The sequence below is a fragment of the Nerophis lumbriciformis genome, linkage group LG13, assembly GCF_033978685.3.
Source record: "Nerophis lumbriciformis linkage group LG13, RoL_Nlum_v2.1, whole genome shotgun sequence".
NCBI classification, from domain to species: Eukaryota; Metazoa; Chordata; class Actinopteri; order Syngnathiformes; family Syngnathidae; genus Nerophis; species Nerophis lumbriciformis.
Window position 1 is genome coordinate 12,723,856 of NC_084560.2, and position 23,435 is coordinate 12,747,290.

A 23,435-nucleotide genomic window follows, 5' to 3' on the forward strand; every position below is an offset into this window, starting at 1 on the left:
ATTTACTCCTGATCGTGTCAGTGAATTTCCATCCTTGCACTCATCCACTCTGCCTCACACAAATTGCCTTGCCAATAATTAAGTGACACGATTCCTAAAAAAAAAACTGCTCATTATCCCAGCAAGCAGTGATGGTCAAAGAAGTGAGCAATCAGGCAAGCAGAGGCTTGATTGTTGTAGCTAAGTGTTTTAATTTATTATGTACGTACAGGGATACAGCGGGGCCAAAAAGGTATCAGTACATTTACCCCACGTGACTCTTTTGCGACAGAAGCCCGTATTTTCACTCTATCGACAAAACAGTTTGGCTGCAAAGTGTCTCAGGTGTTGCAGAAAGCCAGAATGAATCACTCATGTTGACTGTAAATGCAACATTGTGATGGAGGGACTCCACTCAATCCCAGTTACTTACACTTTATGTGTTGTGTTTAGTCAATAACACAGTTGTTTTACAGGGAAGTGCGAGTGTCAACATACCTTCTTTGCTCTCTGGGAGATTTTTGGTGCACGGCACAAAAGCTTTTCCACCAAATATTCTCTGTTCTGTGTGATGAGAAATGTATCATTGATTATTGTAGTGTTAGTTACTAAATTAATGACACAAAAAATGTATGCAAAGATTGAATAAGAATATATGTTGTTAGGCGTAAATACAGGAAAATACTGTATGAGTTAGAGCAGTGGTCCCCAACCACCGGGCTGCGGCCCGGTACCGGTCCGTGGATCGATTGGTACTGGGCCGCACAAGAAATAAAAAATAAAAAAAATAATATATATATACTTTTTTTTATTTTATTAAATCAACATAAAAAACACACGATACACTTACAATTAGTGCATCATATCAATACAGTCTGCAGGGATACAGTCCGTAAGCACACATGATTGTATTTTTTTATGACAAAAAAAAAAAAAAAAAAAAAAAAAAAAAAAAAACATACCACCACTTTCCCCCACCCCCCACCGGTCCATGGGACAAATTTTCAAGCGTTGACCGGTCCGCAGTTACAAAAAGGTTGGGGACCACTGAGTTAGAGGATAATGGAGTGAAGTCTATAGCACAATGTAAACAACTAATTATTAATTAGCATAGATCACAGGTAACAAACTCAAGGCTCAGGACCCAAATCTGGTCTGCCACATCATTTTAAGTGGCCCGCTTAAGCCTGGGAATAGTGTGCGTCAATAAACCACTTAATTCTCTCTTACTAAATGTTCTTGTTCTTTTAATTTTGACAGAAAAAAATACTACATGCAACTGCATATTTTTTAAATTGCAGTACCTGATCATGTAACAGGATATTTCTGAGCACTGTTTTGGTTATGAAAAATATCCACTTATGACTTCAAAGCATTGAAAGCAAGTTATCCATAGTAATCAAATGCAAGTGTGTAACATTATGAGGCAATTAAACATTTATACATATACAGTACAGGCCAAACGTTTGGACACACCTTCTCATTTCAATGTGTTTTCTTTATTTTCATGACTATTTACATTGTAGATTGTCACTGAAGGCATCAAAACTATGACACCTCCATCCATCCATCCATCTTCTTCCGCTTATCCGAGGTCGGGTCGCGGGGGCAGCAGCTTAAGCAGGGATGCCCAGACTTCCCTCTCCCCAGCCACTTCATCCAGCTCCTCCCGGGGGATCCCGAGGCGTTCCCAGGCCAGCCGGGAGAGATAGTCTTCCCAGCGTGTCCTGGGTCTTCCCCGTGGCCTCCTACCGGTCGGACGTGCCCGAAACACCTTCCTAGGGAGGCGTTCGGGTGGCATCCTGACCAGATGCCCGAACCACCTCATCTGGCTCCTCTCGATGTGGAGGAGCAGCGGCTTTACTTTGAGCTCCCCCCGAATGACAGAGCTTCTCACCCTATCTCTAAGGGAGAGCCCCGCCACTCGGCGGAGGAAACTCATTTCGGCTGCTTGTACCCGTGATCTTGTCCTTTCGGTCATGACCCAAAGCTCATGACCATAGGTGAGGATGGGAACGTAGATCGACCGGTAAATCGAGAGCTTTGCCTTCCGGCTCAGCTCCTTCTTCACCACAACGGATCGATACAGCGTCCGCATTACTGAAGACGCCGCACCGATCCGCCTGTCGATCTCACGATCCACTCTTCCCCCACTCGTGAACAAGACTCCGAGGTACTTGAACTCCTCCACTTGGGGCAAGATCTCCACCCCAACCCGGAGATGGCACTCCACCCTTTTCCGGGAGAGAACCATGGACTCGGACTTGGAGGTGCTGATTCCCATCCCAGTCGCTTCACACTCGGCTGCGAACCGATCCAGTGAGAGCTGAAGATCTTGGCCGGAGGAAGCCATCAGGACCACATCATCTGCAAATAGCAGAGACCTAATCCTGCAGCCACCAAACCAGATACCCTCAACGCCCTGACTGCGCCTAGAAATTCTGTCCATAAAGGTTATGAACAGAATCGGTGACAAAGGGCAGCCTTGGCGGAGTCCAACCCTCACTGGAAACGTGTCCGACTTACTGCCGGCAAAGCGGACCAAGCTCTGACACTGATTATACAGGGAGCGAACTGCCACAATAAGACAGTCCGTTACCCCATAATAATAATAATAATAATAACTGGGATTTATATAGCGCTTTTCTAAGTACCCAAAGTCGCTTTACATGTAGAACCCATCATACTCTCTGAGCACTCCCCACAGGACTTCCCGGGGTACACGGTCGAATGCCTTCTCCAAGTCCACAAAGCACATGTAGACTGGTTGGGCAAACTCCCATGCACCCTCAAGGACCCTGCCGAGAGTATAGAGCTGGTCCACAGTTCCACGACCAGGACGAAAACCACACTGTTCCTCCTGAATCCGAGGTTCGACTATCCGGCGTAGCCTCCTCTCCAGTACACCTGAATAGACCTTACCGGGAAGGCTGAGGAGTGTGATCCCACGATAGTTGGAACACATCCTCCGGTTCCCCTTCTTAAAGAGAGGAACCACCACCCCGGTCTGCCAATCCAGAGGTACCGCCCCCGATGTCCACGCGATGTTGCAGAGTCTTGTCAACCAAGACAGCTCCACAACATCCAGAGCCTTAAGGAACTCCGGGCAGATCTCATCCACCCCCGGGGCCTTGCCACCGAGGAGCTTTTTAACTACCTCGGCAACCTCAGCCCCAGAAATAGGAGAGCCCACCACAGATTCCACAGGCCCTGCTTCCTCATAGGAAGACGTGCTGGTAGGATTGAGGAGGTCTTTGAAGTATTCTCTCCACCGATCCACAACATCCGCAGTCGAGGTCAGCAGAGCACCATCCCCACCATACACGGTGTTGACACTGCACTGCTTCCCCTTCCTGAGGCGGCGGATGGTGGTCCAGAATTGCTTCGAAGCCGTCCGGAAGTCTTTTTCTATGGCCTCCCCGAACTCCTCCCATGTCCGAGTTTTTGCCTCCGCGACCACTGAAGCCGCACACCGCTTGGCCTGTCGGTACCTGTCTGCTGCCTCAGGAGTCCCATGAGCCAAAAGAACCCGATAGGACTCCTTCTTCAGCCTGACGGCATCCCTCACCGCCGGCGTCCACCAACGGGTTCTAGGATTACCGCCACGACAGGCACCAACCACCTTGCGGCCACAGCTCCAATCGGCCGCCTCGACAACAGAGGCACGGAACATCGTCCACTCGGACTCAATGTCCAGCGCCTCTCTCGTGACATTTTCAAAGTTCTTCCGGAGGTGGGAATTGAAACTCTCTCTGACAGGAGACTCTGCCAGGCGTTCCCAGCAAACCCTCACAATGCGTTTGGGCCTGCCAGGTCTGTCCGGCATCCTCCCCCACCATCGCAGCCAACTCACCACCAGGTGGTGATCGGTTGAAAGCTCCGCCCCTCTCTTCACCCGAGTGTCCAAAACATGAGACCGCAAATCCGATGACACAACTACAAAGTCGATCATGGAACTGCGGCCTAGGGTGTCCTGGTGCCAAGTGCACATATGGACACCCTTATGTTTGAACATGGTGTTTGTTATCGACAATCTGTGACGAGCACAAAAGTCCAATAACAGAACACCACTCGGGTTCAGATCCGGGCGGCCATTCTTCCCAATCACACCTCTCCAGGTTTCACTGTCGCTGCCAACATGAGCGTTGAAGTCCCCCAGTAAAACGAGGGAATCACCCGGGGGAGCACTGTCCAGTACTCCCTCGAGTGAATCCAAAAAGGGTGGGTACTCTGAGCTGCCGTTTGGCGCGTAAACGCAAACAACAGTCAGGACCCGTCCCCCCACCCGAAGGCGGAGGGAAGCTACCCTCTCGTCCACCGGGTTGAACTCCAACGTGCAGGCTTTGAGCCGAGGGGCAACAAGAATTGCCACCCCAGCCCGTCGCCTCTCACTGCCGGCAACGCCAGAGTGGAAGAGAGTCCAGCCCCTCTCAAGAGAAGTGGTTCCAGAGCCCTTGCTGTGCGTCGAAGTGAGTCCGACTATATCTAGCCGGAACTTCTCCACCTCACGCACTAGCTCAGGCTCCTTCCCCCCCAGCGAGGTGACGTTCCACGTCCCAAGAGCCAGCTTATGTAGCCGAGGATCGGACCGCCAAGTGCCCTGCCCTCGGCTGCCGCCCAGCTCACACTGCACCCGACCTCTATGGCCCCTGCTATGGGTGGTGAGCCCATTGGAGGGGGGACCCACGTTGCCTCTTCGGGCTGTGCCCGGCCGGGCCCCATGGGGACAGGCCCGACCACCAGGCGCTCGCCATCGTGCCCCACCTCCGGGCCTGGCTCCAGAGGGGGGCCCCGGTGACCCGCGTCCGGGCGAGGGAAATCTGGGTCCTTTGTTAGTGTTCTTCATAGAGGTCTTCGAGCTGCTCTTTGTCTGATCCCTCACCTAGGACCAGTTTGCCTTGGGAGACCCTACCAGGGGGCATAGAAACCCCCGGACAACATAGCTCCTAGGATCATTGGGACACGCAAACTCCTCTACCACGGTAAGGTGGCAGCTCAGAGAGGAGACTATGACACCTGTGAAGTGAAAACCCTTTCAGGCGGCTTCCTCTTGAAGTTCGAGAGAATGCCAAAATTGTGCATAGCAGTAATCAGAGCAAAGGGTGGCTATTTTGAAGAAACTAGAATATAAAACATGTTTTCAGTTATTTCACCTTTTTTTGTTAAGTACATAACTCCACGTGTTCATTCATAGTTTTGATGTGACAATCTACAATGTAAATAGTCATGAAAATAAAGAAAACACATTGAATGAGGAGAAGATGTGTCCTAACGTTTGGCCTGTACTGTATATATTGATGGTTATTTCTTAGGGCAGCCATAACTGCAATTTGGCCTTCAATGAAAAGGAGTTTGACACCTCTGGCATGGATGTTCTACATAGTCGGAAGCATACCATAAAAGATTCAACAAAGAGGAACCGTAAATATGTTTTGAGTAGAAGAAATAAATACCTTTGCCTTTTGAAATAATTTACTTTTCAAGAGCTCTGCAGCTGTGGGCCTGAAAAGAAGAAGACAATGTTTAGAAAATAATTCACAATAAAGTGGACCTTAAAAGGGAACTGCACTTTTTTTAGAAACAGACACGTTCATAACAATATGTACAATATTTACTATATTGTGGTCATTTTAAGCATTACCGGGGCTGATTTCCCCAGTGCATTTATTTCTGTTTCCATAGCAGCAGACTTGCGACTTCCGGTAACAAATGTGGGTTCCTACTTCTGGACACAAACACAAGTGTTTTCTAATCATGGCAGACTTGGTAACAGACAATGAAGAGGACTATTTTTGGACAAATGAGGATTCACAACCTTATCTTTTTTAAGCTGAATATACGGAAGATGAACTATTGCTTCTGGAAGCGAGCACAAAGAGAAGGTGACGTTGGAGCAGGCAGAAGCCCAGAGAGTAAGGTCGGCGTGACTTTGATTCTGTCAATGTGGAACTTGGAGACATGCTATTTTGACATAAATGGAGTACTTAGCCAAAATTACGTCCCGAGTCAGCTGGACCAAACGCACAACTGTCCATTGAGTGAGTCACTTTAATATTGATTATGATACATGCAGCACGTCATACGTGTTATTACAACTACAGTGCATAGCTGTGTACAAACAGAATATGAAATATGGGCTAATACTTTACAGATACTGTAATATGATTGTTTATGTTTTTCACTCAGGACAGACTGCTGTCCTATCTCATTGTGTTGTCCATTACAAACTCAAACGCGATTTGACTGCTGACGTAAAAGCCAGCTTATCTCTTGCCATAGCTAGCTTTTACGGTTAATACCAAAGCATACCGATGTGTTACTCCGCTGGAAAAAAGAGTTCCTGCGTGTTCGCTCTTACAATAACAATGTCGCTACAGCTTGGTTATCAGCTTACGGAACATAAATGGAGTATTGTTGGCGTTTTTTTAATGCATTTTTTAAATGATTTAGAGGTAGAATTGATTGCTCCCATTAGCTGCATTGCAACCCACCTAGAAAGGGCCGATTTTTAAATGTTAGACTGCAACAAAAAAATAAATAAAATAAAATGAAACTTTTGTCTACTTGTTCATCATAGGGATTGTAAACAATAAGCCAGGGGTGCCTATCATGTGGATGCGAGCTAGAGGTGGATGGTGGAGGGTGTGTCAGTCCATCGCCAGCCAGGCATTAAAAAAATAGAGCTAAAAATTAACTATCATAAATCTTCACCAAGACGTGACTTTGGTCACTTGCTTGCAATAGGCCATTTTCTAAAATAAGCGCAGTTCCCCTTTAACCAGGGCATTTTTTAAATCAAACATTATTATCAAACAAACTGAAAGTAAAACTAACCTTTTGGCAGGTTCCTTCTGAAGGCACAGAGTTATTAGCTTCCTAAATGATTTGCCGTACTTTTTTAGCATTTCCTTGTCCTCGACACCAGTCTCCAGAGTGGGTGGATCATTCTGTAGTGTCAACATTAAGACCTAGAGACAAGGGACAACATGTTTTCATATGTAAAAGATATATATATATATATATATATATATATATATATATATATATATATATATATATATATATATATATATATATTTATTTATTTATTTATTTATTTTTAAAGTCATTGCAGAATTTTTATTTTATTTTACTGGAACTATGACGCAAACAGAGGTAGTTCCTCAAGATTAGTTTTTGTTCCTGGTTAGCAAAGGCAGATTGCCATTTCATCACATAATTATTTCCATCCATGAAATTTCACACAGACAGAAAGAATTCCACTAACCTTCATGGGTGGGTAGCGATGATAAGGCGCAGACCCTGTTGCTAGTTCTATGGCTGTTATTCCAAAACTCCAAATGTCCGCTTTAAAATCATAACCTCGAACCTGGGGGTAAAAGAAATGTGGAAAAGATGAGAGACATATTGCAAATTTCCCTTTCACTTAGCCAAAATAATGTTTAGTTTGTGCAAGATTGAGAAAATCAAACTTTGTCACAGACATTTTTTTTTTTAAGTTCACCTGTTCCATCACTTCTGGTGCCATCCAGCATGGCGTACCCACAAAGGTCTTTCGAACTTTGTTTCTTGTCATATCGCCCCCTGTGGCTAGGAATGAGCTTACACCAAAATCTGTAAAGAAATTAATACAAACCCAAAAGCAGTGAAGTTGTCACGTTGTGTAAATGGTAAATAAAAAGAGAATACAATGTTTTGCAAATCCTTTTCAACTTATATTCAATTGAATAGACTGCAAAGACAAGATATTTCATGTTCACACTGAGAAAATTGGTTATTTTTTGCAAATATTAGCTCATTTGGAATTTGATGCCTGCAACATGTTTCAAAAAAGCTGGCACAAGTGGCAAAAGAGTGATAAAGTTGAGGAATGGTCATCAAAGACTTATTTGGAACATCCCACAGGTGAACAGGCTAATTGGGAACAGGTGGGTGCCATGATTGGGTATAAAAGCAGCTTCCATGAAATGCTCAGTCATTCACAAACAAGGATAGGTCGAGGGTCACCACTTTGTCAACAAATGCATTTAAGAACATTTCTCAACAAGCTATTGCAAGGAATTTAGGCATTTCACCATCTACGCTCCGTAATATCATCAAAAGGTTCAGAGAATCTGGACAAATCACTGCACTTAATCATCTTTTTCATGGACGCCCCTGCTTATTTCAGCAAGACAATGCCAAACCAGGTGTTACAACAGCGTGGCTTCATAGTAAAAGAGTGCGGGTACTAGACTGGCCTGCCTGTAGTCCAGACATTGAAAATGTGTGGTGCAATATGAAGGCTAAAATATCAGAAAGGAGACTGTTGAACAACTTAAGCTGCACATCAAGCAAGAATGGGAAATAATTCCACTTCAAAAATGTGTCTCCTCAGTTCCCAAACCTTTACTGAGTGTTGTTAAAAGGAAAGGCCATGTAACACAGTGGTGAACACTGGTAAAAATGGCTTTTTTGCAATGTGTTGCTGCCATTAAATTCTAAGTTCATGATTATTTGCAAAAAAAAAGAAGTTTCTCAGTGTGAACATGAAATATCTTGTCTTTGCAGTCTATTCAATTGAATATAAGTTGAAAAGGATTTGCAAATCATTGTAGTGAATGTTTATTAACCATTTACACAACGTGACAACTTCACTGCTTTTGCCTTTTGTATAATCAAAATAATTCAACATCCTGCAAATGAATCTATATATCTTTACATTTAATTGATCTACTACAGGTTTTAAGAAACTGGTTAGAAAGCAGCTTTTTCTGATAGCATTCATAAACCACAGTTTTGATTCCTGACATATCAAAAAGCATTCCAAGATAAAATAACAATATCTTAACATTCTGTTGAACAAAACTACTAAAGTGTTTAAGGCATGTAATTAAGCCTTAATTATAACAGAAGTATATTTTCAACACACCTGCAATCTGAACTGACCCATCTTCTCCCAGTAAAATATTCCCAGCTTTCACGTCCCTGCAACCAACAAAACAGTCAAACTGTGAAACCACGTGAGGACCGTATTGATTCTTCCATCCGTGGAAACCAGGTCTACAGCTCGCTGTTAACTGAATTGCCCAGGGGGCCGTTAAAAGGTCAAGCCTAGTTCCTGGTGACCTTAATATTCGGGAAGTTTACGTCACAGCTGCACAAACACAGATCAATGGACTAAGCTACATACATTTTTTTAGGCGTATTTACTTTAGATATAAGCCAATGACTATCCTTGTTCAAGTGAGGGAGCCATGGTATCATGAACATTATACACGGGCATATTTCTGTAACATTAGGATAATAATACCTTTAAAAGGCTGTACAGTGGTACTTCGACTTAAGAGTGCCACAAATAAAGTGTTTTTTGACATAAAAGCTGTCTATTTGCTAATTGGTTTGCTTTATGTTGCAAGCAAAAATTTGAGTTAGAAAGCTTTAGTTGCAGTAGCAAATGCCACAGTGAACCCCACAACATCTGGTCTTACTCGCTAGCATTAGCTTATAATGCTGAGAAGAAAACATTATGGTATTCATTGAATTAAAGAAACTAATTATTGAAAAATGGCCGGGTGTGTCATCAAGCTGGCGAAGCAATTCGAGCTAGTCTGCACTATACTGAAGAAGGGGGAGTTGAACGCCAACCAAGGAAGTTAAAATAACATCCAAACAGCGACATTTATCCATGAAAATGTGAAAAAGCTGCTGATGATGTGTTTGACAGAGAAGCAGCTGGAAGGAAATACCAAGTACCAAGTCCAATCTAAATGCTGTACATTATTATTACATTAGGTCTATTGTATTCAATCGATCACAACTGGACTATTGGCCTCCCCTCCAAGTAGGCTTCATGCTCATACTTAGACTGGTCAGATGTGGGTCTGACGAGACTGACCAGACCATTCTAAGACTAAATAAGGCCTTGTTCCCACTGCTGGCCAATTACGATATTTTTGCCCATATGCAATCTGTATCAGATTTGTTTTATGTCAGTGTGAACAGTGCAATTCCAAATTTTTCGTATCAGACCCAGGCCTCTTTGGTTTGTGGATATAAATGTGATATAGTGTATATGCTATGTGTCCTCAGTGTGAACGCACCTGCGCTCAGGTCGCATTCATCTGAGCAGAACGTCATCAAAAAGCGCTAAGTGTCATAATTATACGCCAAAAGAGATGGTTACAAAATAAATAGAAAACGGAAATGAAAACAATTAATATAAGATTTAGGAACTAACGTGAAAGTTTCACCACGCCTGTCTCAGACACGCTCTTCAAGCAGACATCCAAGCAAAATATACCGTAAAACTGCAAAAGCCAAAATACTTGTCCTCATCCTTCTAAATCTTCTACGCGTAATAACTCCGTTCACTAAATGTTGACTTTGATTGAACAAAATCTTTGAAATTGCCAGAAATGTGGCGGTACTGAGATCGACTAGAGTTGAAGCCATGTTTACGTCTGTAAACATTCTAATGCGTGCAACGTCATGACGTCAATTTTGTACTAAAAAAAACAGATACAGCCCGACCCTGCAGTGTGAACATAGCCTAGATCTTCTTAGACCAGATCTTCTAAGACAAACCGAACAGTACAGTTTTGATCTATTGAATGCCCTCAGAATATTATTACATTACTTCATAAACCTGCTGTAGTATTACATTCTATTGTACTGTTTTTCATACAATAATTCTTATCTAAAAGTTTTTAGTTTTTTTTTTTAAAAGCATGCTACATGTTCAAATAGTGGTGTTTTGGGGTGATGAAATTGATTTTAATTCGAGATACAAGTGACTTGAGTTAGAGCTCCATCACAGAACCAATCCTGCGTGCTGCTGTAGTTCATCATTGTAAGTTAAGTCATTCACAACCAAAAAAAAAAAAAGGGGTCAAATGGGTTACCGGTGAATCTGTCCATTTCTGTGCAGGTAGTCCAGGCCCTCGAGGACTTCTTTTAGTATGGTCGCAATGATCGGCTCATCCAGATTTCTGTCGTCCTCTTTGCTTGTGTGCTTGATAACATCCAGCATGGAGCCTAAAAGAAAAAAAACACTATTATTCTGAATGTACGGATTTAAGAAATGTGTGTTTAACATTGTGGTTTGCAGTGGTGTAGAAATATACTGCATCATATTTTTACAATAATGTGGTCACAACAGGTCGTTACTAAAATAAATGATCACAATTTTATTCCATATCGTTCAATCTCAATTAATATGACAATTTTATTTTTAAATTTTTTTACTAAAGTCGGATTGTCCCGTGCAGGATTGTACCGAGTAACGTTGCATCCCTAGTGTTTATATTGCTGTATCTCGTAACAGACATTTTAACAATTTTTGATCAAGGTAATGTATACTAACAGCTGACAAGTTAACTGTCTTTTTGTTCATATCTAAGATTGTCTTACTAGAGGTGACCTACGATACGGTACCTACCTCAGTTTTGGGGGGTAAAGATAACTTTTTATTCTCTCAAAGTTATTTTGTTATTTTGCTTGACATCCCAAACTTCATCCTGCAGTAAACAAGTGGTGTAGTGTATACTACAAGACTTTTTTCAAGTGAACATTTACTAAACACTTTTAAATGGTATATTATTTGTATTCCTTGATTACAACAGTGCTTTCCACCACTACTTTGGTAAAGAGCAAGCAATGACCCGGATTTTAGATGTTTTTTAAAACTCAAATAATGTATATTTTATTTAATAAAAATAAATTAAAGTGCAGTAAAAAATGTTGGTACAGTAAAATGATGTGTACCAACACATAAAACATGTTTAATGATTATATCAGGGGAAAAATGTTTTTATCCACAAACTCAAAAATGATTTGAACAAAGTGTCTGCAGTTTTTAGTACATGTTATATCTGATGGGTTGAATCACAGCAAACACCAAACAAAAAGTCTGATTCAAAATATATTTTTGAAATGTATTTTTTTCCTGATTGAATAGCAGGTGTGTTTAATCTCCCAGTCGGAACCATTGGACAAAGACATTCTGCACCTGCCTGCAAGAAGGCATTGAGGGCAGGATAACTGCACGTGAGATCAAACAGTCATTTAAAGTTGCTGCTCCTTTTAAATGTTGTGCTTCAACTTCTATGCTAGTCATAGTTCTTTATTTTGTTCTTTCGGGCTGAATTTCCAGCTGTGTAAGGGGGAAGAGGCACAACGCTGACTGAACATTATTTACGTCGTGAGGTGGCCAGGGATGGTGACACATTTACACAAACAGACACGTACAGGACAATGGTCAATAAAGGTGGATTGTCACATATACCGAGCACCATTGCTTCCCTACTGTTTACTACTGCGGTATAACATTTCCGCCATGTTTGATCAAGTCAGTTATGGTAACAGCTGATCACCGTGATTAAACTGAAATGATTTGCGATCATATAATTGCCCAGCCCTTGTCTGATGCAACACAAATGCTACACCACTCCAACCACACAGTGCATTAACTTGTGTCTTATACTTGGAACTATAAATCCAGCAGGATGCATGAAGAAGGCATAAACATAAATCACATTTGATACATCTGTTCACATGTATATCAAAGTGACATGCAAACAAGATCAGTATTGAGATTAGGGTTGTCCCAATGCCAATATTTTGGTACCCGTACCAAAATGTATTTCAATACTTTTCTAAATAAAGGGGACCACAAAAAATGTAATTATTGGCTTTATTGTAACAAAAAATCTTAGGGCACATGAAACATGTTTATTATTGTAATATAGTCCTTAAATAAAAAATTTAACATACTAGACAACTTGTCTTTTAGTAGTAAGTAAACAAACAAGGACTCCTAATTAGTCTGCTGACTTATGCATATTGTGTAATTTATCTACCTATTATTTTGTACACATTATGAGGGACAAACTGTAAAAATTGATTATTAATCTACTTGTTCATTTACTGTTAATATGTGCTTACTTTCTCTTTTAACATGTTCTATCTACACTTCTGTTAAAATGTAATAATCACTTATTCTTCTCTTCTTTGATACTTTACATTAGTTTTGGATGATACCACACATTTGGGTATCGATCCGATACCAAGTAGTTACAGGATCATACATTGGTCATATTCAAAGTCCTCATGTGTCCAGGGACGTATTTACTGACTTTATAAACATAACATTTTTTTTAAATGAAAAACGATTTTGTGATGTTAAAAAAATATTGATGTAATCATAGTAGTATCGACTAGATACGCTCCTGTACTTGGTATCATTACAGTGGATGTCAGGTGTAGATCCACCCATGGCATTTGTTTATTTGTGATGCCGGTGAGCTATGGTATTCTCCTAACAGTGTCCAGTGATAATGATACTTGTAAGAAACTTACTTTGTCGCTATAGAGACCAGGATTAGTGATTTAGAAGTTGCTAAAACACTGAGGATGGACGTTAGCCGCTAGCTAGCTAGCTAGCCATGTCTTCAAACACCTCTTCCTGAGGGTGTTTCAGTGTTATAACTTCACCTTTATCTTTACTTTTTACACCAAAATGCGTCCATTCTCCCTTTTCTGTCTACACACTGTGTCTGCTTGTAAGTACTTTGTGTGTGTGCTCTGCCTAACATGCTCCTCAGCCTGTAAAACCAGCAATGTCCCGACGGGACGATGACGCGCCGTCATGCCCGTTAAAAAAAAGGGGGCGCGAGGACCGGTACTTTTCAGAGGCGGTATAGTACTGAATATGATTCATTAGTATTGCGGTCCTATACTAGTACCGGTACACCGTACAACCCTAATTGAGATAATAGCAACATGTAAGAGCAACATGTTCTGCAAGTGAAGCTTACCTCCGCTCAAGAGCTTCATGACTAACCACAGTTCATCCTTGACAACAAAAGAAGTGTAATATGTAACAACATTGGGATGGTTGCATTGGCTCATTGATTGAATTTCTTTCTGTTGGGAATGAAGAAGATACATCATGTACATATTAGTACTAACAACATACAAGCTTTCCACCTGAACAACAAGGATGAATCAGAAGGACATTTGAAAAGTGTGAAAAATGTAACCCTTATTTATTGCACCCACCAGTAACTCATCCATGCTGGTCTGGCATTTCTCCAGGTTGATCCTCTTGATGGCGACCCGCTCCTGTCTGGGGGTACAGAGCGCTGCTTGCACCACGGCTGTGGCCCCACTGCCTGGAACCACACAGCATATTTACATGTCTGGAGAAGAAAGGTGACATTTCTGCTTCTTCGTATTCACCCGACTCCTACTGTTTCTCGCTTGTTTTGTCCCTGCACGCTTGAAACAAACACTGCGACATGCTATGCACCTTTTGTGGTTGTTTTAGGCAGTGTCTGAGGTGGTGACATTGTTGGTGGAGAGAGACAATTTTGACACATGACTTGTCAACTGCGAGTGTCAGATAAGCAGAAGTTTAGAAGACATGAGATCACACGTATATTGATTGTGAGAACAGAGGTTGTGGCTGTGGGCGTCGCAGAGGACAGCTGTGTTTCTGTGTTCCTTATCTCTAACGATAAGATGTGTCGGCTCATCTGTGACGGCAAATGCCAAGAATATGTAGGGAACTTCTGTTCACTGTTGTTGAACTGCAACATTATCATTGTATGAAACCAAAAGGTGTGATTGATGACTCAAATATCATATGTTCCAATTAGAGATGTCCGATAATATCGGCCTGCCGATATTATCGGCCGATAAATGCGTTAAAATGTAATATCGGAAATTATCGGTATCGTTTTTTTTATTATCGTATCGTTTTTTTTTGTTTGTTTGTTTTTTATTAAATCAACATAAAAAACACAAGATACACTTACAATTAGTGCACCAACCCAAAAAAACTCCCTCCCACAAAAGGGGTTGTTTCTTTCTGTTATTAATATTCTGGTTCCTACATTATATATCAATATATATCAATACAGTCTGCAAGGGATACAGTCCGTAAGCACACGATTGTGCGTGCTGCTGGTCCACTAATAGTACTAACCTTTAACAGTTCATTTTACTAATTTTCATTAATTACTAGTTTCTATGTAACTGTTTTTATATTGTTTTACTTTCTTTTTTAATCAAGAAAATGTTTTTAATTTATTTATCTTATCTTATTTTTTTTAAAGTACCTTATCGTCACCATACCTGGTTGTCCAAATTAGGCATAATAATGTGTTAATTCCACGACTGTATATATCGGTATCGGTTGATATCGGTATCGGTAATTAAAGAGTTGGACAATATCGGAATTTCAGATATCGGCAAAAAGCCATTATCGGACATCCCTAGTTCCAATACAAACCTCTTTGCCTAATAATAAATACAATGCTCTGTTTTGAACGACATTATCACACAAATAATGTTTCAACACTTGTGTTATGTAGAGATGGCTCTACTATTTTGACTTTTGTGTAATTAAATATAAAGTAACCAAATTACTAATTTCCACATTGGATCTCATGAGAGTTTGGACATGTACAACAGTATGTTTACTTTATTTGCAGACATGTTTACAAATAATAGATTGGAAACCATCAGAAATATTCCTATTACTTGTACTTCTAAGTCTAACAAACATACATATTGAATAAAGAGTATGATTCAATAATCCCTGCTTGTTTTTACACATTTTTTGGACATGTTGAATTGTTTAAGTGTAAATATGATAGTCTTACATAGTCAAAACAAATACACCAGAATCATTTCCAGTACGTTTTGTATCGACCCAATATTATCGTAATATTAATATTATTTTGTATATCCGAATGTGACAATCATGCACGTCCAGTATGTTTTGTATCGACCCAATATTATTGTAATGTTTATATTATTTTTTTATATCCAAATCTAACAAACATGAACGTCGAGTATGTTTTGTATCGACCCAATATTATTATAATATTTATATTAGTTTGCATATCCAAATCTAACAAACATGCACAATCAGGCTTCTATACTTGTGTCCGTCTGTAAAATTGTGCCGTCATAAATGAAGTCCATTCTATTCTTCTGCCATGTTGTTAAAAGCAGAAGTAAATATTTTTCATTTCGAGTTCGTGTAAGAGCTTATTTCTGCCATTCAACTGCGATGCCGCCGCACGGCAAATGACTCAAATACAGTACTAAGCGAGGCCCTGAAGGCAACGTGACACGTTCAAGTACATGACTCAAATACAGTACTACGCGAGGCCCTGAAGGCAACGTGACACGTTCAAGTACAGACCGGATTTCCAGTAGAATCCGCCGGCTGCGAGTCACACGTGTGATGCGAGCCGTAGCTCGTACATGACTTCACATCCGCAGTGGAGGAAAAAGCCGGTGGGCCGGTCAGGAATAAGCAAATAGTAGGAGAACAATATGTCCATCGCCTCCGTGTACTAACCGATGACTTCCTGGAGCTCGTACGACTCCCTGCTAATTGGCCAGCTGCTGGTCGGCGACTGGATGGCGGCAGGAGCTTCGCCTTGGTCCGCCATGATGATGATGATGATAGTGGTGATGATGATGATGATGCTGACACACACGGAGAGTCCGCTCCGACCTCCCCTCCTCGGCCTGAGTCCGCTCCGACCTCCCCTCCTCCGCCCGAGTGTCAGCCGGCACCGCAGCTCAGCAACTGCCGCTTGCGAGGAGAGCGACCCGGAAATCAAAGGAGCAGTCAGGCGCGCAGCACGTGCACACGCAGCGCCTTGTTATGTTGCCAGATCACTTCTTAGGCTCCTTTCTATGTTGCCAGATCACTGCTTAGTCTCCTTACTATGTTGCCAGATCACTTCTTAGTCTCCTTACTATGTTGCCAGATCACTTCTTAGGCTCCTTACTATGTTGCCAGATCACTTCTTAGTCTCCTTACTATGTTGCCAGATCACTTCTTAGGCTCCTTTGTATGTTGCCAGATCACTGCTTAGGCTCCTTTCTATGTTGCCAGATCACTGCTTAGACTCCTTACTATGTTGCCAGATTACTGCTTAGACTCCTTACTATGTTGCCAGATCACTGCTTAGGCTCCTTCCTATGTTGCCAGATCACTTCTTAGGCTCCTTGCTATGTTGCCAGATCACTTCTTAGGCTCCTTTCTATGTTGCCAGATCACTTCTTAGGCTCCTTTCTATGTTGCCAGATCCCTGCTTAGGCTCCTTCTATGTTGCCAGATCACTGCTTAGGCTACTTTCTATGTTGCCAGATCACTGCTTAGGCTCCTTTCTATGTTGCCAGATCACTTCTTAGGCTCCTTACTATGTTGCCAGATCACTGCTTAGGCTCATTTCTATGTTGCCAGATCACTGCTTAGGCTCCTTACTATGTTGCCAGATCACTTCTTTGGCTCCTTTCTATGGTGGAGGAATAGGGAGTTTTGTTTGGTTCTTTGTCAGATGTTTAAGTTGCCAGGGCCACTTGGATATTCCATGGAGACACAAAGTTACATACATATCCAAAGACAGAGATGTGTTGTTATTAGGGATGTCCGATAATGGCTTTTTGCCGATATCCGATATTGACCAAACCCTTAATTACCGATACCGATATCAACCGATACCGAAATCAACCGATACCAATATATACAGTCGTGGAATTAACACATTATTATGCCTAATTTGGACAACCAGGTATGGTGAAGATAAGGTCCTTTAAAAAAAAAATAATAATAAAAAAATAAGATAAATAAATTAAAAACATTTTCTTGAATAAAAAAGAAAGTAAAACAATATAAAAACAGTTACATAGAAACTAGTAATTAATGAAAATGAGTAAAATTAACTGTTAAAGGTTAGTACTGTTAGCAATCATGTGTGCTTACGGACTGTATCCCTGCAGACTGTATTGATATATATTGATATATAAAGTGGGGAGGAGATCTTGCCCCAAGTGGAGGAGTTCAAGTACCTCGGAGTCTTGTTCACGAGTGAGGGAAGAGTGGATCGTGAGATCGACAGGCGGATCGGTGCGGCGTCTTCAGTAATGCGGACGCTGTATCGATCCGTTGTGGTGAAGAAGGAGCTGAGCCGGAAGGCAAAGCTCTCGATTTACCGGTCGATCTACGTTCCCATCCTCACCTATGGTCATGAGCTTTGGGTCATGACCGAAAGGACAAGATCACGGGTACAAGCGGCCGAAATGAGTTTCCTCCGCCGGGTGGCGGGGCTCTCCCTTAGAGATAGGGTGAGAAGCTCTGTCATCCGGGGGGAGCTCAAAGTAAAGCCGCTGCTCCTCCACATCGAGAGGAGCCAGATGAGGTGGTTCGGGCATCTGGTCAGGATGCCACCCGAACGCCTCACTTGGGAGGTGTTTCGGGCACGTCCGACCGGTAGGAGGCCACGGGGAAGACCCAGGACACGTTGGGAAGACTATGTCTCTCGGCTGGCCTGGGAACGCCTCGGGATCCCCCGGGAGGAGCTGGACGAAGTGGCTGGGGAGAGGGAAGTCTGGGCTTCCCTGCTTAGGCTGCTGCCCCCGCGACCCGACCTCGGATAAGCGGAAGAAGATGGATGGATGGATGGATGGATGGATGGATATATAAAGTAGGAACCAGAATCTAGTTATTATTATTCTTCATGTAGACATTCTTATTTGTAATTAGGCTCAAAAAGTTGCATACACACGTAAAGATAGAGATGTGTTATTAATGTAAACATTTTTGCTTTTTTTAAAGTCACCTCTTTGTTCAATGTCTGCTGTTTTTTATGACGACAATGTACCAGGGGCCAATTAAAAAGGAGTCGCTGGCTCCACTTATTTGGAACATCCCACAGGTGAACAGGAAAATTGGGAACAGGTGGGTGCCATGATTGGGTATAAAAGTAGATTCCATGAAATGCTCAGTCATTCACAAACAAGGATGGGGTGAGGGTCACCACTTTGTCAACAAATGCGTGAGCAAATTGTTGAACAGTTTAAGAAAAACCTTTCTCAACCAGCCATTGCAAGGAATTTAGGGATTTCACCATCTACAGGTGTTCCCAAGCCAGCAGTGAGAGAGAAGGCGTGACACTTGGATGAGGATGAGGATGAGGCCCCGGGCTTGACCTATAGGTCACGTCATGTCGCGTTACGTTATGTAAAATTATAGAAGGACACAAGTGTTGATGGCCTTGTTTTTTCTTTAAGTACACTTTTTGCCGTGCACCTCTATATTTTGTTTTGTAGGCACAGTGACATTGTCGAAAGCAGTCTGTGTTCTGTAGCGCCTGCACAGTTTATATTACAATTATTAGCAGGATGCGAGTGTTGCTGGCTTTGCTTTTTCTTTAAGTACACTTTTTGCCGTGCACCTCTTTATTTTGGTTTTAGTACGTTTTTTTTCCTATATTTTGTGTCATGAGGTAAACCTGTAAAATTAACATTTTATCTTTAAATAACACAAGCATATGCTTTATTATTTGTCCTCATGGCGGTAATGGAAATGGACGAGGACATTTCGAACATGCTTACCAAATTTAAATTCCTAACAGCTTCTCAACTTGTCGGAAAAGTTGTAGGGAGAAGCAAGTTTACCCAATCATAATCCCTATTATCTGCGATTTCTGATAGTTTCTTGACTTGTTCAAGTATTAACATTTTTAATAGGAAAAGAAAATATGAAATATATTACCCTCGACAATTTATTCCAATTTTGCCTTCAAACTAACACACTTCAACCACTTTGTTTTATGAAATATAGGCCAAACGTCTTAGTCTCTGTTCTTACAAACCCCGTTTCCATATGAGTTGGGAAATTGTGTTAGATGTAAAGATAAACGGAATACAATGATTTGCAAATCATTGTCAACCCATATTCAGTTGAATATGCTACAAAGACAACATATTTGATGTTCAAACTGATAAACTTTTTTTTTTGTTTTGCAAATGATCATTAACTTTAGAATTTGATGTCAGCAACACGTGACAAAGAAGTTGGGAAAGGTGGCAATAAATACTAATAAAGTTGAGGAATGCTCATCAAACACTTATTTGGAACATCCCACAGGTGAACAGGAAAATTGGGAACAGGTGGGTGCCATGATTGGGTATAAAAGTAGATTCCATGAAATGCTCAGTCATTCACAAACAAGGATGGGGTGAGGGTCACCACTTTGTCAACAAATGCGTGAGCAAATTGTTGAACAGTTTAAGAAAAACCTTTCTCAACCAGCCATTGCAAGGAATTTAGGGATTTCACCATCTACGGTCCGTAATATCATCAAAGGGTTCAGAGAATCTGTAGAAATCACTGCACGTAAGGAGCTAAGCCCGTGACCTTTGATCCCTCAGGCTGTACTGCATCAACAAGCGACATCAGTGTGTAAAGGATATCACCACATGGGCTCAGGAACACTTCAGAAACCCACTGTGAGTAACTACAGTTGGTCGCTACATCTGTAAGTGCAAGTTAAAACTCTCCTATGCGAGACGAAAACCGTTTATTAACAACACCCAGAAACGCCGTCGGCTTCGCTGGGCCTGAGCTCATCTAAGATGGACTGATACAAAGTGGAAAAGTGTTCTGTGGTCTGACAAGTCCACATTTCAAATTGTTTTAGAAACTGTGGACGTCGTGTCCTCCGGACCAAAGAGGAAAAGAACCATCCGGATTGTTCTAGGCGCAAAGTTGAAAAGCCAGCATCTGTGATGGTATGGGGGTGTATTAGTGCCCAAGACATTGGTAACTTACACATCTGTGAAGGCGCCATTAATGCTGAAAGGTACATACAGGTTTTGGATTAACATATGTTGCCATCCAAGCAACTTTACCATGGACGCCCCTGCTTATTTCAGCAAGACAATGCCAAGCCACGTGTTACATCAATGTGGCGTCATAGTAAAAGAGTGCGGGTACTAGACTGGCCTGCCTGTAGTCCAGACCTGTCTACCATTGAAAATGTGTGGCGCATTATGAAGCCTAAAATACCACAACAGAGACCCCCGGACTGTTGAACAACTTAAGCTGTACATCAAACAAGAATGGGAAAGAATTCCACCTGAGAAGCTTAAAGAATGTGTCTCCTCAGTTCCCAAACGTTTACTGAGTGTTGTTAAAAGGAAAGGCCATGTAACACAGTGGTGAACATGCCCTTTCCCAACTACATTGCCACGTGTTGCAGCCATGAAATTCTAAGTTTATGAGTTTGAACATCAAATATCTTGTCTTGTGCATTCAATTGAATATGGGTTGAAAAGGATTTGCAAATCATTGTATTCCGTTTATATATACATCTAACACAATTTCCCAACTCATATGGAAACGGGGTTTGTAGTATAGTTACAGTACCAGGTACAAGTTTAGACATACTCAACAGAATGAAAAAGTGTCTCCATTATTTTGACTCAACCACAGTAGCAGCCAATACACCTGATCCTAATGAAAGAGCCTGTACTGTATCCAAAGGAAGACGGTGGTAAATAGCCATTGGATTAAATTGACCACACTCAGGTTTATGAATGTTTCCATAAAGGATACAATAAATGTCTATTTTAAACATTTCTGAAATCCTGCAGTCTCTTAACTCAGGGGTCGGCAACCCAAAACGTAGAAAGAGCCATATTGGACCAAAAATACAAAAAACAAATCTGTCTGGAGCCGCGAAAAATGAAAAGCCGTATATAAGTACCCCGCCTTCCGCCCGAATGCAGCTGAGATAGGCTCCAGCACCCCCGCGACCCCGAACGGGACAAGCGGTAGAAAATGGATGGATGGATGTCTTACAATGAAGGCAACACATGATGTAAGAGTCTCTATTAGCTATAACAGCCTACTATCAAAATGACTATGTGCCGCCGGCTGAAGCAAATCTTTGTTGACAGAAATGTTGAAATGTAATATTTATTGTACACATTTTTACAACATTGGAAAACATTTGTAGAACTTCTCAGAAGGTGAAATAACTCCTGGAAATTACTGGCTTAGAATGGCCAAAGGTAATAGATGTGTGTGTCCAAGTTAAAGGAAACGGCAGGCTGTCTTCTTTTAATAGATTTATTACAATCTTTGGCAAGCTAAGTAATGTTTGCTGTGGTCTGGAACAATCTGAATTGCGCCCAATATTACATACAGATAATGTGTCATGAGACATGCAAAACTAAATTATATACAAAGAAGATAAAAATAAAGGATATTAAATGATCTCAAATATACCTACAAATAAGGCATAATGATGCAATATGTACATACAGCTAGCCTAAATGTTAGCATTGACTAGCTTGCAGTCATGCCCTGACCAAATATGCAAGATTAGCACTCCAACAAGTCAATAACATCAACAAAGCGCACCTTTGTGCATTCACGCACAGCATAAAACTGTTGGTGGACAAAATGAGACAAGAAGGAGATTTTACATGTAAACAAACTGTTGCGTCACAGTCCGCACTATGGTGAGTTCAAGAACCGCCGAAATGAGTAGGACAAAACAGTGTTCATCAAATAGTGTCATCAGTGAAGCATACACACAAACATATTAAACAGTGGTAGTTCTAACAAGGTGTGTGTCATGTTTGTCCTCAAAGAAAAAACACACTAAAGCAAAACAATTATTTTCCCCCATCTTTTTCCATTTTCAATTCTATTTTAAAAATGCTCCAGGGAGCCACTAGGGCGCCACTATAGAGCCGCATGCGGATTGAGACCCGTGGACTGCTGACCCCCGTCTTAACTCATCAGTACAATTAGGGTCGTCAAATTTTTGGTCAATATTTTTTTTATGTACGTGTTTTTATCAGACTATGTGAGCATAAAACATTGTGCAAATGCTAACAAAATGACTTGAACTGACCAGGATTACTGGTATGCATTTTACACCAAGGTGGAGCAGGACATTATTACCCCAATAAAAGGCTATTTTATCTGACAGAGTAGTACAAGCCAGATGAGTTGCTGGAAACTACAACTGTTTCACAATGTAAAGTCTGTGACAAACAAGTCAAATAGTTGTTATTAAAGACCACTTTCAGACCACACTGGGAAAGTCACGTTAATACTACAAAGTGTTTAAACATTTTCACACAAAACGTGATTACAATCATGACATCAACTATCATTTAGATGTTTAAATTGTAAAATACTACCATTCTACAAAATAACACCTTTCTATGTGATACTATCTTATTTGTAGCATTAATTAAATTAAACATGCTCAGTGACCTTGTGGTTAGAGTGTCAGCACTGAGATGGGTAGGTTGTGAGTTCAAACCCCGGCGGAGTCATACCAAAGACTATAAAAAATGGGAGCCATTACCTCCCTGCTTGGCACTCAGCATCAAGGGTTGGAATTGGGGGTTGAATCACCAAAATGCTTCTGAGCGTGGCCACCACTGCTGCTCATTGCTCCCTTCACCTACCAGGGGGCGAAAAAGGGGATGGGTCAAATGCAGAGGGTAATTTCGCCACACCGAGTGTGTGTGTGTGTGTGTGTGTGTGACTATCATTGGTACTTTAACTTTAATGACGAGTTGCAATGTCAAACAAAAAGGTTCCTTTAACAGTAACATATTTTTATGCACCTAAATCTTAACCA

At 41.5% G+C, this 23,435-nt stretch overlaps 1 protein-coding gene across 3 annotated transcripts in view; it reads right to left on the minus strand.

The window, feature by feature from the left end:
• The window catches only part of stk39 (serine threonine kinase 39), a 74,191-nt gene that overhangs the window by 49,608 nt on the left and 1,148 nt on the right, over window positions 1-23,435 (minus strand). The window contains exons 2-11 of one of the 3 annotated variants that reach the window (XM_061971678.1): window positions 23,157-23,255; window positions 14,020-14,132; window positions 13,776-13,884; window positions 10,863-10,995; window positions 8,891-8,946; window positions 7,484-7,593; window positions 7,247-7,348; window positions 6,814-6,947; window positions 5,433-5,481; window positions 478-543 (exon numbers count right to left, since the gene is read on the minus strand). In XM_061971678.1, the coding sequence (XP_061827662.1) occupies window positions 478-543; window positions 5,433-5,481; window positions 6,814-6,947; window positions 7,247-7,348; window positions 7,484-7,593; window positions 8,891-8,946; window positions 10,863-10,995; window positions 13,776-13,884; window positions 14,020-14,132; window positions 23,157-23,178 (894 nt within the window). In that variant the 5' untranslated portion in view covers window positions 23,179-23,255. Of the gene's footprint in view, window positions 1-477; window positions 544-5,432; window positions 5,482-6,813; window positions 6,948-7,246; window positions 7,349-7,483; window positions 7,594-8,890; window positions 8,947-10,862; window positions 10,996-13,775; window positions 13,885-14,019; window positions 14,133-16,174; window positions 16,298-16,333; window positions 16,724-23,156; window positions 23,256-23,435 lie in introns of those variants that run through there. The other 2 variants (XM_061971677.2, XM_061971680.1) reach the window with 2 other exon arrangements.